This window comes from Xenopus tropicalis, chromosome 5 (genome assembly GCF_000004195.4).
Source record: "Xenopus tropicalis strain Nigerian chromosome 5, UCB_Xtro_10.0, whole genome shotgun sequence".
In the NCBI taxonomy this organism is placed as follows: domain Eukaryota; kingdom Metazoa; phylum Chordata; class Amphibia; order Anura; family Pipidae; genus Xenopus; species Xenopus tropicalis.
In genome coordinates this window covers 54,186,408-54,202,238 of record NC_030681.2, presented here as the reverse complement: position 1 = coordinate 54,202,238, position 15,831 = coordinate 54,186,408, and the positions used below count along the sequence as shown (strand labels likewise).

Genomic DNA, 15,831 nt, shown 5'->3' with positions numbered 1-15,831 from the left:
AATCTTCTGCATATTGTATGATATTTGAGGGACTCAGCATACTGGTGAATACTGGCACTGGTAAATAGAAATGACATGACAAAAACCAATTGCTCTAATGCTTCCCCAGCTACCAGTCGTAACATTCTGGGATCCACTGGCCACTAGCCTTTCAATTCCCCCTTTCTTGGTAGTAAGCACTAGCGATAGAATGGGGATGTGGTGTTGATGTCATTTTCTGCATAAAACTGTTCAATCATACCCACCTAGTTTATGCACAGTTGGGATTTTTTTTAAATTATCTTTTGCAATTTACATCATGAAAACTAGCTGTGTAAGACTGCACTCGCTTTTATTTAAATACACTATATTTAAACCGTGACAATGACAGCCCTACTGCAATAATGAAAAACATCAGTAAATACAAATCTTTAGCCATAGGAGATATTCTGATAAGCTTCGATAACAAATCAGTATTCAAGAAAGCATCAAAAGCATCTCTGTAGCAGAATTTATTTTTTACCTCTTTCTCACTAAAGAATGTCAGAATACTTTGTGCTCTTTTTTGCCATGCTTTAATTTATAAAATGGTGTAATACATAGCACTTAATCATACTTATTTCTTCAGGCCAATGCCAGCAATTGTATAGAAAAGAATACCAGCTCACAAAACACATTTGATTTCTGACAGCATTGTTTCCCATTTCTTTCATTAAACATGTTCCTCTTTTCTGGCTTTCCTATTTAAACACTATGGTGGGAAGTAGCACAACAAATAACATAGACAATTTAGGTTGTACCCCAGGGCCAATGGCTTTGGGAAGGGGGGGGGGGGTGGGGGGGGTGAGGATAAGCCTTCAGACGATAAAGCCCCCTGAAATATATATATTTAAAAAAAAAACTGTGTGAGAGATGACTGATGTCTGCTTATATTCTCTCTGTTAGTAAAGGTATAGGATCTATTATTCAGAATGATTGTGACCTGGGGTTTTTTGGGTAAGGGGTCTTTCCATAATTTGGATCTCCAAAAATCATATGAACATTAAATAAACCCAATAGGATTGTTTTACAATGATTAGGGCCATGGCTCATGGGCTCGTGTTAAATGCCCATGGTTATTTCTTGGCTATCACACAACTAATACAAAATGCCTTCCCACCGGCAATTCAGTTTATTGCTGCAGGAGGAAACTTAGCACAACTTCAAAAAACTAAGCAACGTGTATGCCTTCCCATCGGTGATTCAATTTATTGCCAGTGGGAAGGCATTTCGAGATTAACCATGGGCGACTAATCCCCCCATGTATTCATGCAGTTTAGTTACAGTGCAAGGTACTGTTTTATTGTTACAAAGAAAAAATAACTAATTTTTACAAATTAGAATTATTGGCTTATAATAAAGATGGCCTTTCTGTAATTCAGAACTTTCTAGGTAATGAATTTATGGATAATGGATCCCATATCTGTATATATTTTAATATTTTCCTGGTCTGTGTAATATCCATGTCCATTTCCTTACTAAACCCATTTAGTTGCCTACTGAGGGACTAATTTATCTAGGCTGAAGTTCCTGGCTACACAATACATTACAATTAGGAGTGATGTTGGGAGCAGTGATGCGTGGGTCAGGAATTTATTAACCCTCTACCCGAACCTAACTGACTCATACTGACCTGCAACCAATAATTAACTTTCTAAATATTAAACCCCCTGCTTTTGGTGATGTCAGAGAGGAGTAAAAATATAGTGTTTATATCACCGAAAGGGATGGGAATGGGCATGTTATGAAAATGGCTATTTGTTTCCCTACAGGTTGTTATGGATTATTGCACTGGAATAGAAGTACACCTGCGGGTTGTGCATGAACTGATCCTAACTCGTGTCCAGAAAGAAACTTGCACCAGAACAGAAACTCACTGACAATACTTTACTTTAGCAGACATGAAGAATAATATAATGTACATTAGCAGTGCCTACGATATGCTTGGTCAAAACCCTTTAGTGGCTTAATTCCAAGCCCTAGTGCTTTCTTGCATAAATAGCACTTTTTTGTCATTGTTTTTTCAACAATAAAACTCATTTACTGTCAACGCTTAGAAAACTCTGATTTCCTTGGAGATAATTACACATGCTGTTTAAATTACACATTACAGCTTAACCCCTTACCTGCCTGCAGCCTGCTGAGTTCATTTAAGAGCATTTTTCCATGTTACTGTTCACACCACAATAACTGTAATTTTCTTGTAAGGAACCAGGAGTAAATTATGCCCTGTTCCTTGGCAGATCTGACAGTGTACAATGGAATTTATGACATATAGATATTTTATCACACATTTGAAAAACATTTTACAGCTTCTCTCAAAAAGAATAAGAGCCATAATCTCCCCGCTGGAATCTGAGTCTTCGCTTTTCTCTCTTCTCACTCACACCCCTGTGCGGAAACTTCACCCCCCTTCACCCAGCAATTAGAGAGGATGTTAGAAACCTCTTCATACTTTGAAATCTGCAATTTGCTTTTAAATTTCCTGCAGCTGTCGCTTGATGCCACAGAGAGACCCAGATAAGCAATAGAATCATTCTCCTCCAGGGAGGCTGATAGTCTGGGTTGCAGTATACAAATCACATGATAATGTTCTTAGGCACTGTAGATCTTAACTCTATGAAAACGGATAATCAATAGAGAACATTGATGCTGCAAGGAAGGATTTTGCATTTTTAACATAAATCAGATAACAATCAATCCACATTTCTTTATTATAATTTTATTTACAAAATATTGCCAAAGCAGTGAAGCAATGGGTACTTGTATATTAGCAAAGTCCTGAGGAAACTGGTACTTATATCAGAAATAATGTTATTTTGTATGCAAAGCTACAATTTCCCAGCATATGGGAAGATTCACAAGTCCCTGTTTGTACATGATCTACTAAGCAGTGGGTGACACTCATGTTCCTCCAGCTGACCACCTGACAGCCAGTTCTGTGTCCCCCACTTGGCACAAAATCAATGATAATGACAGTGTCCTGCATATACATGCTAATCATGACATCCGGAACAAATACTGGATCCATGCTGGTCACAATTTTAGTACTCAGTTGCTTAGTTACCCCAGGCCCCTTAATTACACCACCCAAACTGTTGACTGTCCAATGGACATTTATTCTAACATTTATGACATGGAAATTTGAAAATTTTTCTCTGAGGAAGTCTGCATTTGATGAAACATGCTGGACACTACTCATCATTTACTCAGGGGTCCTCAAACTTCTTAGGCAAGGGGGCGCTCCTGCATTCTCTTCCAGCACCACCCTACACAACCACCCTACTGCTATCCAACTCTATCTCTTTTAGCTCCCCCCAGCCTTCTGTCCATCTAGTCCTCTTTCTGTAAGCGCCCTTCCTCCCTCCCGGCTCTCCCATCCCGCTCCCCGCTGACTCCTCTCTCCGCTGCAAGGGGTGAGGATGTAGCGGGGGCCAGGTAAACTACTCTGGGGGGTCGCAGGCCGTTGAGGACCCCTGCATTTACTGATGAGAAAGTATATCCTTTCCATTTTGTAAGTGCAAAAATGGATTACCAGACAGAGTGCCCTTTCCCTATTTTTTCTTGTTTTGATGTCTAACAGTTTGTCTGCTCCCTATGGCTGAGGGCTTGGGGTTGGAACACCTGGATTTTCCTATTTACTTTGGTAAGCTTTGTTACAAGCTAAGGGTGCTAGTTTGCCAAATATATATGTGAAGATGCAGATCTGCACCCCATACTGGAGACACAAAGATTTGTGCATGCCTGTAAGGGTAGGGGAGCAAAAGAATTGGGAGGCAATGTGCAGTACTGGCAAAAAAACATGGCCCTTTACACATTGCTCCGATTAATAAATGAGCCCTTATATTTTCATTCCATCTAGAATGCTGAAATATGAGAAATATTTTTTAAAATCCATTTGTTAAGCATAATAGTTTGACTTTGGAATGTATTATAATTAACTATAGTGAAATTTCATCAGATAGCAATCCCCTACATCATAAAAAGCTTGGCAAAGACAGCAATTAAACCTGAATGCTATGAGCCTGTGATTCATTCATGTACACGGATTACTGCTTTATGAATCAAAGCTTACTAAACAGCTCCACTCTTAAATACCATGGTTAGTAATGTTTTATAGCTACTAAGAGCTATTCCAAATGGGAATCACTACAACATTTGGCATAATATGCTGTCATTGTACACTATTTGTACCGGGGTCTATATTCAGTGATTCATTAAGGTGAATACTCTTGCAGTGCCTTTTCATTTTAAAGGAACATAATGCAGAGAGATGAGGGATTTAGAAAATTGTATATTTTAGTTCAGTGCTCATGTGTTCATTCAGATGCTCAGACATTCATCGGTTCAGGAGCTTTGTTTAGATATTGCATGGTAAATCAAGTAGGCACTGCAATATGCTTCATAATGATTTGGCCACAAGAGGTCACTGTTACATATTAGCCCTTGGGCGAAATTGCCTCATCAGAGCAACCATTGCTGCTCCCACACACAAAAAGATACAGAATTAATATGTCACTTGATATTAGACATTTATTGAAAATAAGAAGACTTTGGTTTAAAAAAAGGTTTACACAAGCTACCGTTAAAAACCTGTGCTATAGAAGAGGATGTGTTACTCTGCCAGAAGAGCAATAAAGTAGTCAGTGGATGTGCTTCCTGTTGGATAAAAAAATTTAAACCACTCTACGTACTGTAAAGGTGATATCTGTAATATCCAGACATTTTGTATAAGGTGTCTAACCACAAACATTCTAATGTTGAATGCAAACAATATGAAATACATAGCTGCTGATGAAACCACAACATTTGCCACAAAACTGTACCATGCAAAAATGTTAGATCCTTAGTCATCTATTTGAAGAACTTGCATTTGCCAGTGTAAAACAACATTACAGTAACAGAACTATTTGCTTGGTTGTTTAGGTTAGTTTGCATTATCAAGACATACGTTAGTGGTAAAGGGTGGGCTCAAAGATAATCCCTTACTCCCTTACTAAATCTAAGGTCATTTGGGATGGTGGAAGTGAATACTGCACCTCTATTCTCAATTAGGATCTAAAATGTCAGTATTATTTTCATGCTTATGTACACTATATCACCCACAGTATTCTGACACTTGCCTGTACAAAATCTTATTTTATAGGGAATTTATTTGGTCCATCCCATGCTGCTATAACACTTACTGGTAAGGCTACCATTATAGGAAGGCTATAAACTAGATCATAGAACACTGTTGGTGAAATAAACTGACACACAAAAGGTCAGCATTGATATTGGGCATTCAGTACTAGAATGCAGTTGACATTCCAATTAACGTGTTTAGTGGCTGGGTTTGTCAAGAATGTACAATAATTGTACACTGCTGAGTCAAGGCTTTCTTTGACAATAACAGGGGGCCCTAGCCCATGCCATGACTAACAGACCAAACTATTATTTTTCATCAACCAAACTGTCAGTCATCCTGCATTTAGTAAAGTACCACTATTCTGGCATCTGCTGTACCCATGCTGTACCCATACCACCATATGGTAAAACTCAATTCGGCATTTGGAAGAATGCATTTCCACTACTGTGAAGACAGAAATTATTTTTACACAACTTCAGTGCCTGTCCTCCTTTGAGTTTTTTTTCTACAGCAGTAAAGCTTAAAAGACATGAGTCCAATGTATTAACAGTGTGGGGAGCCGACATGAGATAATGGTCTGTTTATCTCTACTACTTTATGGAAATAGGTCCTGTTGTCTCTAAGGTCTACACTTTTCCTCTTGAATGTCAAAGAAAGGTCTGATTGTTTTTAGCAATCAATTAGAAAACACTAATTCCATCACATGGGAGGTGAAGAAGGCTGATCGATCCTTATTCTTATCTTTCTACAAGAAATGGGACATGGATGGGAGTTTGAGAGATAAGTGGGAGACCAATGCAATGTCAAAGGTTTCATCATGCATCTGTCACAATAAGTTTAATTATAGACTGTTAGGTCTGTTGTGGTAAAAAAAATAATCTAATACTATTGACTGTGTTTGTTTTTTGTCTGTAACTCTCTGCATCATTATCTTTACAATTTGTTTTCTGTTCATTACCTGGAAGACTAATTAGGCACATTGGAGAGAAATATGTCAGATCTTATGCACACACATCAATAAACATTATCAAGAATTTTCTAAGCTTTCCTTGATCATTAGAAATACAACAATCACAATAAATGCAAGAAATACTTCTCGGTGTCTATTTCGTACTGATTTTAAGATAAAGTTTTGCAGTTAAAAATAATGAAGCAATTCTGTGAGTGGCAATCTTGTTCCATAAAAGAAAGATTGGCTGCATTGTAAAAATGCTAATTTTAATTAAATAATATACAGCAAAAACAGTAAAGCAGTGGAGTGTACTCTCTTGAACATGCTAATATTAACGGTTCAGTGACTTCATAGAGTAGATGGCATTTGCAATCAGAAATGCAGCCTATGTTATTACCATTCAAAATACTAACCTTTTTATGCTCACATTTACTCACTGTTCCCATTTCCTGAATCTCATAAAACATTTATGAAAAGTGGCATTGCCTCTGTAGGAAGCTGAAGGCAGATATTGATACACACTGAAACTGAAACAAGGATAAAGTAGATGTATAAAGCACCTTCCCGTGCAAAGCTTTAGTGGAATGAAAGGTTATTGTATTATTATTATACAGTATTGTCCCATGCTTGTTAAATTTTACTCATTAAGAAACACTCTCACTCCTTAGAAGGCAGCATCATTCTTTTTTAGTGCCGGCAGTCTCATAGAGATCAATGGAATTGTGTTCTTTGAAGTAGGAATTTTTCTATTAAAATGCCATTTTTGATCCAGAACTCCAAAACTTCACTCAGCTTCACTTGTGCTTTGACAGATTTGTTGTGAAGTCTACAATTCAGTGATATCAGAATATAGATATATGATTATCAAAGTAGCATAGCTAAGCATGGGGCAAGGTCTAAGGGTATATATTTACAAACAAGATTGGGTGGAAACATTAAAAAGTGACAATTGTCATGGAGGTCGTAACAAACAAGAAGAGCAGCACAGACATAGTGAGCATAATTTGAGAAACAGATAAAAACAAATCAAGGTGAATATAGACCACAGATAGCTAACCATTGACAAGTATAAAGGAACTGCTGTTTATGAATGCAACTTATTCTCCAGCTATCATCATTTTACTTTACTCTGCTTAATAACTAGGGGTAGCTCAAGGGTGAATGAATGAAAAAAATGTTCCTTGGCTATTTCTTTAGGTATTGCATAATTCAGTGTACATTTATCACAGAGAATTTGTTAATTCGTCCTACAGTACTGCAAATAAATAATAAAATGTAGTAGTACTGCTTTCCACTTCCAATCTGCTGTCAGGGCTGAATTGGCAGAAGGAGGTAGAAATCCTATTGTTTCTACCTCCATATCTGCCATTTCAGCCCTGAAGGTTAGTGGCGGATTTAATGATATTTCGTGCGACTGATGGTCGCACGAATGATCGCAAATCGCCACGTGTGTGGCCACCTTAACTCTAGAATAACAATAGGTGTAAAAAGTCTAATTTAGCAGGTGGTACGTTCTCTCCTCCTTTGACACATTGGCCCAGTGGATGCAGTCTGGGTCATATGCTACATATGTGCAAGTCCTGGCTAGCTTGGAGGAGAAGATACACTGTACTGACACAGCTCTTAATTATTTGCTTTTAAGCGTTATTGCACACAGGGTGATTTCAAGAAATGTCTCTCTTAATCTAGTATAAATAAATTTAAAGCAACTAAACTTGTTTGGTAATCATTGAAGACGTTTCACTACTCATCCGAGCAGCTTCTTCAGTTCAACTGACTGGTATGGGAAGTCCTCAGCATATATACTCTTCCACTAATCCAAGGCCTATTGTCAGCAGCATCAATTCAGTGACTTACAGCATTGCAAAATACTTGGCCAACATCTTAGCTCCATTGGTAGGTAAAACAGTGCATCATATCCAAAATGCCAAAGAGTCTGTCACCAAGATTCAAGGAGTTAAACTAGAGGCAGAAGAAACTATGGTATCATATGATGTCACTTCACTATTCACATGTATACCTACCGCAGAGGCTACTGAGACTGTAAGAAATCAACTGCAGAAAGATAACACCCTCAGCAGCAGAACGAAACTCAGTCCCAACCAAGTATGTTTATTGTTAGATTTGTGCCTTAACACCACATACTTCAGATACAAGGACCAATTTTACAGGCAAAAACATGGCTGTGCAATGGGTTCACCAGTTTCTCCCATTGTAGCAAACTTGTATATGGAGGAAGTGGAAAGGAAGGCCCTACTCACATTCAATGGAACTACACCAAGTCACTGGTTCAGGTATGTAGATGACACGTGGGTTAAAATCAGATCCAACAAAGTGGCGGCCTTTTCAGAACACATTAACTCAGTGGACAACAATATCAAGTTCACAAGGGAGGATGTCCATGAGAACAAACTTGCTTTTTTGGACTGTTTGATATCCATTTAAGAGGGGGGTATCTTGAAAACAGAAGTATACAGGAAACCCAATCACACGGATCAATATCTGTTGTTTGATTCCCACCATCCGCTGGAACACAAACTGGGTGTCATTAGAACTCTACACCACAGGGCGGAAAGTGTGACAACTGATACAGAGTCCAAGGACAAGGAATGTAAACATCTCAGAGGAGCACTGAAAGCCTGTGGCTACCCAGACTGGGCCTTTGTCAAAACAAGAGCAACTAAGCCCAACAGGAACACCAAAAGGAATAACCGTCCTGAGGCAGAGAGAAGGCGCAATATAGTCATCCCATATGTAGCAGGAGTGATGGAGAAACTCAGGAGAATTTTCAACAAACACCACATCCCTGTGTTTTTCAAACCTAGCAACACAATGAGACAAAAACTTGTACACCCAAAGGATCCAACACCAAAGGAAAAACAAAGCAATGTTGTATACGCAGTCCAGTGTAGCGAGGAGTGCACAGACCTTTACATTGGTGAGACAAAGCAACTGCTCTCCAAGCGAATGGCTCAGCATAGGAGGGCGAACACTACAGGCCAGGACTCTGCTGTATTTCTACACCTAAAAGACAAGGGACACTCCTTTGAAAACAGCAACGTCCAAATTTTGGACAAAGAAGACCGCTGGTTTGAAAGAGGTGTAAAAGAGGCCATTCATGTCAAAGTGGAGAAACCATCCCTTAACAGAGGCAGGGGACTTCAACACCATCTGTCTGCTACATACAATGCTGTTCTAACATCTGTACCCCGGCAGTTTCAGAACTCTTCACACATCCATTCATGCAACTCCAAAAAGTAACACCTGTTTGAAGAGTTGCATGATACTTTGGTAATCCTTTCAAAGTAACTCCACAGCATTCACACCTCTGTGAGTTTCAGATGTCACCTTTCTGAAGAGTTACATAGTGCCATTGTGATTGGATTAGTGGAAGAGTATATATGCTGAGGACTTCCCATACCAGTCAGTTGAACTGAAGAAGCTGCTCGGATGAGTAGTGAAATGTCTTCAATGATTACCAAACAAGTCCAGTTGCTTTAAATTTATTTATACTAGATATACCATGACCTGGATGAATGAAAATCTTCACAGACGTCTCTCTTAATCATTTTTTAGATCTGTAACAGGAGGCAAAATGCTTAAAACTGCCCTTTTACTTTAATGGGAATCATGCCTGTTAGTAATGTGATGAAAGTTTTTCACTCAAAAATGAGGCACTCATTCTACTTATACACAGCATGCAATGAGTAAAATGATTGTATAGTACATACTTTCTTGGTGTCAGTTACTGCTATAGATTTAGTGCTCTCTAGGTCTGATTTGTTAGTTGTTTATTTGAACAAATGAACACTGTGGAAGCCTGTGTTTGTCACCCAAAACAGTATAGTGTAGAAATGCATGCTGTAAATATATGTATATCAAATATATCAAACTGCATTTTTAAACACTCTCCAGTTCATTAATATCCTTAAGGACTGCTCAAGACCAGGCTTAACCAGAGATCTATAAAGAGGCAAAAGTATGTATTCATCCCTCAAGTTCATGCCTTTTTATGCAAGACAGTACATTATTCACTTTAGTAGCCACTGAGTAGAGCTACACAGTTTGTTATCCACAAAAATTCTCAATTAAAGAGTCGCCCGACAAACCACTATTTAGTGTATAACTCTTATTTATATTACCAAAGTGCATAAACTTGCATTTGTCTACATCGAACCTCATTTGCCAATTTGCTGCTCAGTTCTTCTGTTTGGCCAAATCTTTTTGCAAAGCAGCATCTTTCATGAAAATTATAGAATTTAGAATTAGCAAAATAGAACCAGTATTTATAATGCCCACTTCAAGGTCATTAATATCATCAAATTAAAAAGCTAAGGACAAAGGACAGACTCCAGAGGTGCTCCACTAATAACACTGGTCTATTTAAAAAAATGTTACATTTACCACCACTCTTTGAAATATATTCTTGGCCAGTTCTTTATCCAAGTACAAATATTATGCTCCATCCCAATTTTGCTTAATTTAGTCAGTAACCTTCAGAGAAATCCAATATCACCACAACTGCAACCTTTTTACTCACCTGAATGCTGTTGCATTTGTCTGGATCTATTATGCATAAACCATCCTTGCACAAACTTTAGTATTGTGATTTGTAATGTAGTCAAGTAGATTATTGCTTATTACACTTTTCAAGAGCTTTGCTGTCACTGATGCCAAACTAACAGACTGAAAACCAGCTGAGAACTTGATCCCTTTTTGAACAAACACCACAAAAGCAATTTGCAAATCTCTTGATACCATGCCACTAATAAAAGGATCCTGGAAAATGAAGAGTTTTGGCAATCACAGAGATAAGCTCTTTTAGTACCCTGAGACAAATATCATTTGGACCTGGACCTTTGTTTCATTTCATATGTAGTAGTCTCGTTTGAACATAACATGATTTTTTTTCGCCAGGGCGATATTATGCATTTCGCCATTGGTGAATATTTTTGTGAAATGGGCACAAAATTTCACCACGAAAAATTCAGGGTCATGTAAAAAATATTGCAGTTGCATGAAAAATGATTGTGCGCATCAAAAAAATCAGTTTTGCAAATTTTTCAGAAGTTTAGCAAATTTTTCAGCAAAGCAAAATGGGACAGATTTCACTCAAAGCTGTAATGTGTATCACATACATATTGGTTTTACATTTGTGCCTCTGAATTCGTTTTTTTAAAAATATGTACATATTTCAGCAAACACAAGTTGCTACACAAAAGGGCAGGAAGTAATAAAGGCAATGCCAAAGGAAATGATAAGGGCAGTTTCATGCACTCCAAGCATCTGTCATCATTAGATTTTTGTTAATCCCATTTACTTCTTGGATGAAAATTGTTTTTAGTTCAATGTATATTATACTATGAAGGCCTACACTATGGGGCTGATTTACTAAGACACGAATTCCGACCGAATTGGAAGAATTCCGATTGGAAAACGAACATTTTGCGACTTTTTCGTATTTTTTGCGATTTTTTCGGCGCCTTTACGACTTTTCGGAAATTATCGAGACTTTTTCGTTACCAATACGATTTGCGCGAAAAAAACGCGAGTTTTTCGTAGCCATTCCGAAAGTTGCGATTTTTTCGTAGCGTTAAAACTTGCGCGAAAAGTTGCGCTTTTTTCGTAGCGTTAAAACTTAAAAGGCGCGACGTTTCGCGCAAGTTTTAACACTACGAAAAAAATCGCAACTTTTTGCGCAAGTTTTAACGCTCCGAAAAAATCGCAACTTTCGGAATGGCTACGAAAAACTCGCGTTTTTTTCGCGCAAATCGAAAAAAACGCAATCGAACGCATTCGGCCCGTTCGTGGGTTAGTAAATGTGCCCCTATATGTGGGAGCTGACTTAGCAGGCAAAATTTCATATTTTTACTACTGATTCATCCATGTGAACACTGTCAGAACCACTTGCAGGGGCACTTCCAAGGAAGTCATCAGTGCCATTCAGCTTGTTCAGCTCCCTTGGCTCTCAGCCTCTGTCTGCGATAATAGATTCTCTGTATGATCACTAAAGATCACAGTTCTGTACAGAAGTATTTCTAGAAGTGGTTCTACAATGCATTTTATATAATCTAGTGTTTGGATAAGTAAACTTTGCTGTATGTGTAAAAGTCCACACCCCCAAACACATACAAACAAGCCCTATTAGTCCCAATATCAGGGGAGTTTTTGTTTAAATGAAATGAAAAACACCAGGAAAAAACTGTTAAACAATAGGTATGAATTTAAATATTGTTGCTTCAAGAGCCAAGGGCAAGATTATTGCTTCCACAGAATATTCAGGAAACACAATGCACTCATCTATTTAAAAGGCTGCTACAAAACTCTAAAAATGTAATTATTAAAAGATTATAGAATGGCTTCAGTGCTTCTGTACTTTGTTTAATAAGCTGTACGTGAGATGTATCATAAATTAAAATGTAATTTTATTAGATCCCAGAAGAGGAGAAAAACACTATAGTTATATTACTCTGATCTCTAAATGTACTTGACTTTATACAGAAAATGTATCATTTTAACACTGAAGCCATGCATCATGAATCTTTTTTTAAGTTAAAATAAAATGACAAAATCTTTATAGCTAACGTATGTTTTAGAATTGTAATACTTGTTGTTAATCTGCTTTAAGGCAGGCATTATTTGTATTTCACACTCAGGGGCCTATTTATTATGCTGTGTAAAATGAAATTCACCAAAAAAAACGGTGTAAAAAACTGAGCAAAATATATGGCGAACGCCAGATTTTACATTTTTTATTTTATTTAAGTTCTGGTGGAAGAAAAAAAGCATAAAAAATTAAGCAGTTTTTTACATTGCGAAGCCTGGCAATGCCTGGTGTTTGGTGAATTTTGTTGCCGTTTTTTACTAAGCATTATAAATAGCCCTCTGTAGTGGGCTACTGTAGTAATAGTTTAGACAACATTGTTAAAAAAGACTAATCTTACTGTTCACGTTCTTGAAGATATTGAAGATAGGAAGAATCTGGCGGTAATACGGCACAAGAGCTTCACCAACCATGTCAGCTGATACAACAAGATGCTGAAGAACTTTGAGCGTGGTACAGATAACTTGCCGGTTTCGGATATTTAAGGCATCTACAAGAATCGAGACATGTGGTTGGTTTAAAACCATAAAAAAAATTGTACCCCAATAGCGGTAAAATGTAAAAATACATTTAGCTATAGAAAGAACAAGCCTTTTAGCGGGTGAAAGATCAACAGTATATTAAACCTTCTGGCATGGAAACCTAACAAACACAGCAGTTTCTTTTCTTTCTGTGCACTTAGTCTTGCTATTTTTCTGATAAAGTACCCAGCACAGTACAAAGCACATATTCAGGTTTTAATGCCCCAAGCATTCATACATCGTTAATATACGAGAATTATATTGTCATTTCTCTGGCTGAAACCGCATGTCAGTAAAGTGGTAATGAGACATATCACAGTAGCACAATGAAGTATCTTACTTTCTAAAGAACAGTAGTTGTATATGTAGCTTATGCTTTTAAGATTATTTATGGAGGAAAACTAGGCATCTTGAAGCTTAGGCAAATATAAAAGTCAGTGTAATGTAGTCATATACTCTATGACACGGCAACCTCACAAATGATACGCTAAATAGGTAGAAAATAGATCAGATTTAGCTACTGTTTAAAATTCCAGCACAGTAAAACCAATTTGCTTACCTGTGTGTAGAGAAACAGCACCCCAAAACAATATGACCACTTTAATGTTTTTTCAAAGGGTGTATTACAAAGATGGTAACACTACTGTAAATCCTGTTTGATTTACATGCCATCAATATGCTTCATAGGCCCTTTTTACTGTTGGTTTCAATTGCTGAGCTGAAACATGTTCCATTCAGCAATGACAAACCTCAACCATCTTTACTCGTGTCTCTTAGACATAGACTTGACACTGCCATTAGATTAGTTATGATAATCAGCGTCCAGTTTGAGCTTGCACAAATGAAGCAAAAGGTAGCAACACAAACTGTATATCTACAAAAGCTTGCAATGCAAACAGTCAGTTCACAATAAAATTGTGGTATTTATATGCCAGGAACACACTGCATTCCTCTTTAGTCAAATGCATACAATCAGTGAATGGAAAAATACAGTGATAGTTAAAGAGCAACAACATTTTAAAAATTATTTTGAGCAAAACCTGAATTTTACATACCCTGATTACCTTATTTTACAATGTTTTTGGTCATACCAATATATAATGCATTTTTTCCCTGATTTTACACCATTTTTTTGGAGCCTGAAAAATGGAAAATGGGTTTTACTGTATGTTAAGATATAGGGATTCAGCCTACCACTATTGCTGTTTATTAACCATTCAGCTTAATATCCTTAGATAGACAAATAGTGTATGTATACAGGTAAGGGAAAAGACGTGTAACCCATCCAGGAGTAGCCATGTCCTCTGGGTGGATGGAAGGCTCCCATTGGTGTAGGAATGTCAGATGTTTCCATTTAGTGGTATCTAAAGTAGGGGTAGTCTTCTTTACTCCCTTGGACTCACCTCATTGAGGAGAGAGTCCTGGTATCATATCAGACATTAGTGTATTTTGGATAGAGGAAAAGCTCTATGGAAAAAGAATGTTTGGACTATTTAGAAGAGCTGTCGGAAGTTGAACCAAGAAGTGTAGATGGTTTATACATTTCCCCCCATACCATAAAATGCACAAACTTTGCCCCAGTGCACTAAAGACTAGCAGTCAATAATATGTCTACCTAAATTAGTGGATATATTTGTTTTCTGTATTTGTGCCTCATGCACAAAAATGTCATGTTCGTGGTATCCACAATTGTCTGTGTGCACAAAGGTCTTGGCATAAGTGATTTCTAGAACTGTAATCACAGTTACGTCAGAGAATTTAAGTTAAGGCACTTTGCCACAAAACATGACATTTAAGCTCTATATGTTTGGTTGGATTGGTTTAGGAAGTGTTGTAGAAAATGTTTAGTTTTTTTTTCAAGGGTGAAAAAAACAATATGGCAATAGTAATGAAACTGGTTGAAGTTGTTTGTCAGTAGTTACATATTGCAGATTTTAAATTTTTTCCTGTGAATTGGTACAAGTATGTGTTATGTAGTAACATGGTGCCTATGTGACCCATTCAGTAACTTATAATAGCAAAACAGTAATTAATGCTAATAGATGTAGTGTGATATGAATAGCAAATGTAAATGCCTAACTGGTTGCTTTTTTGATATTGCAAAAGACTAATTTGGAAAATGTTATTTCAGGCTCTAAAACTGTTTTGTTTTGTTTTTTTGTCTTAATGAAAGGTATTTTGTGCAAGAATCACAGGCTTACCTCCAAAAACTGTGACTCATTCAAGCCACTGTTAAAATGTCATAGGTTGATATGCAGTCCTTAACCCTTTACCATGTGAGTCAGTTATAAAACACTGATTATGCCTTTTTACTCTTTCATTTCTTCCTTCTTTTATTGCTACAAAGCAATGTATTTCAGATCCCTGAGGCGCTGTAGGGAATTAAGCTGGACTCTGCTGAGAATTGTAAAAAGGCCTTTATTAGTCAAAGCCTTGAACTAACTAAAAGATGGATTGCGGCCCTGATGTTATAAAATGCTTCCTTGTGTGACTGTTATTTGTTCCCACAGTTTCTGCTGACACCTCACTGGCCCCCACGAAGGCTGCCTATTCTTCCTGCACATTGGCTCTGGTATAGGTCTATTGAATTAAAAAAGCTCAGAGAAAT

The 15,831-nt window shown here is 37.4% G+C and overlaps 1 protein-coding gene across 2 annotated transcripts in view; it reads right to left on the bottom strand.

Moving 5' to 3' along the window:
• pacrg (parkin co-regulated) overlaps positions 1–15,831 on the bottom strand; it is a 288,572-nt gene that overhangs the window by 91,822 nt on the left and 180,919 nt on the right. For both annotated transcript variants that reach the window (XM_018093769.2, NM_001112922.1), the window contains one exon: positions 13,043–13,192. In XM_018093769.2, the coding sequence (XP_017949258.1) occupies positions 13,043–13,192 (150 nt within the window). The remainder of the gene's footprint in view (positions 1–13,042; positions 13,193–15,831) is intronic.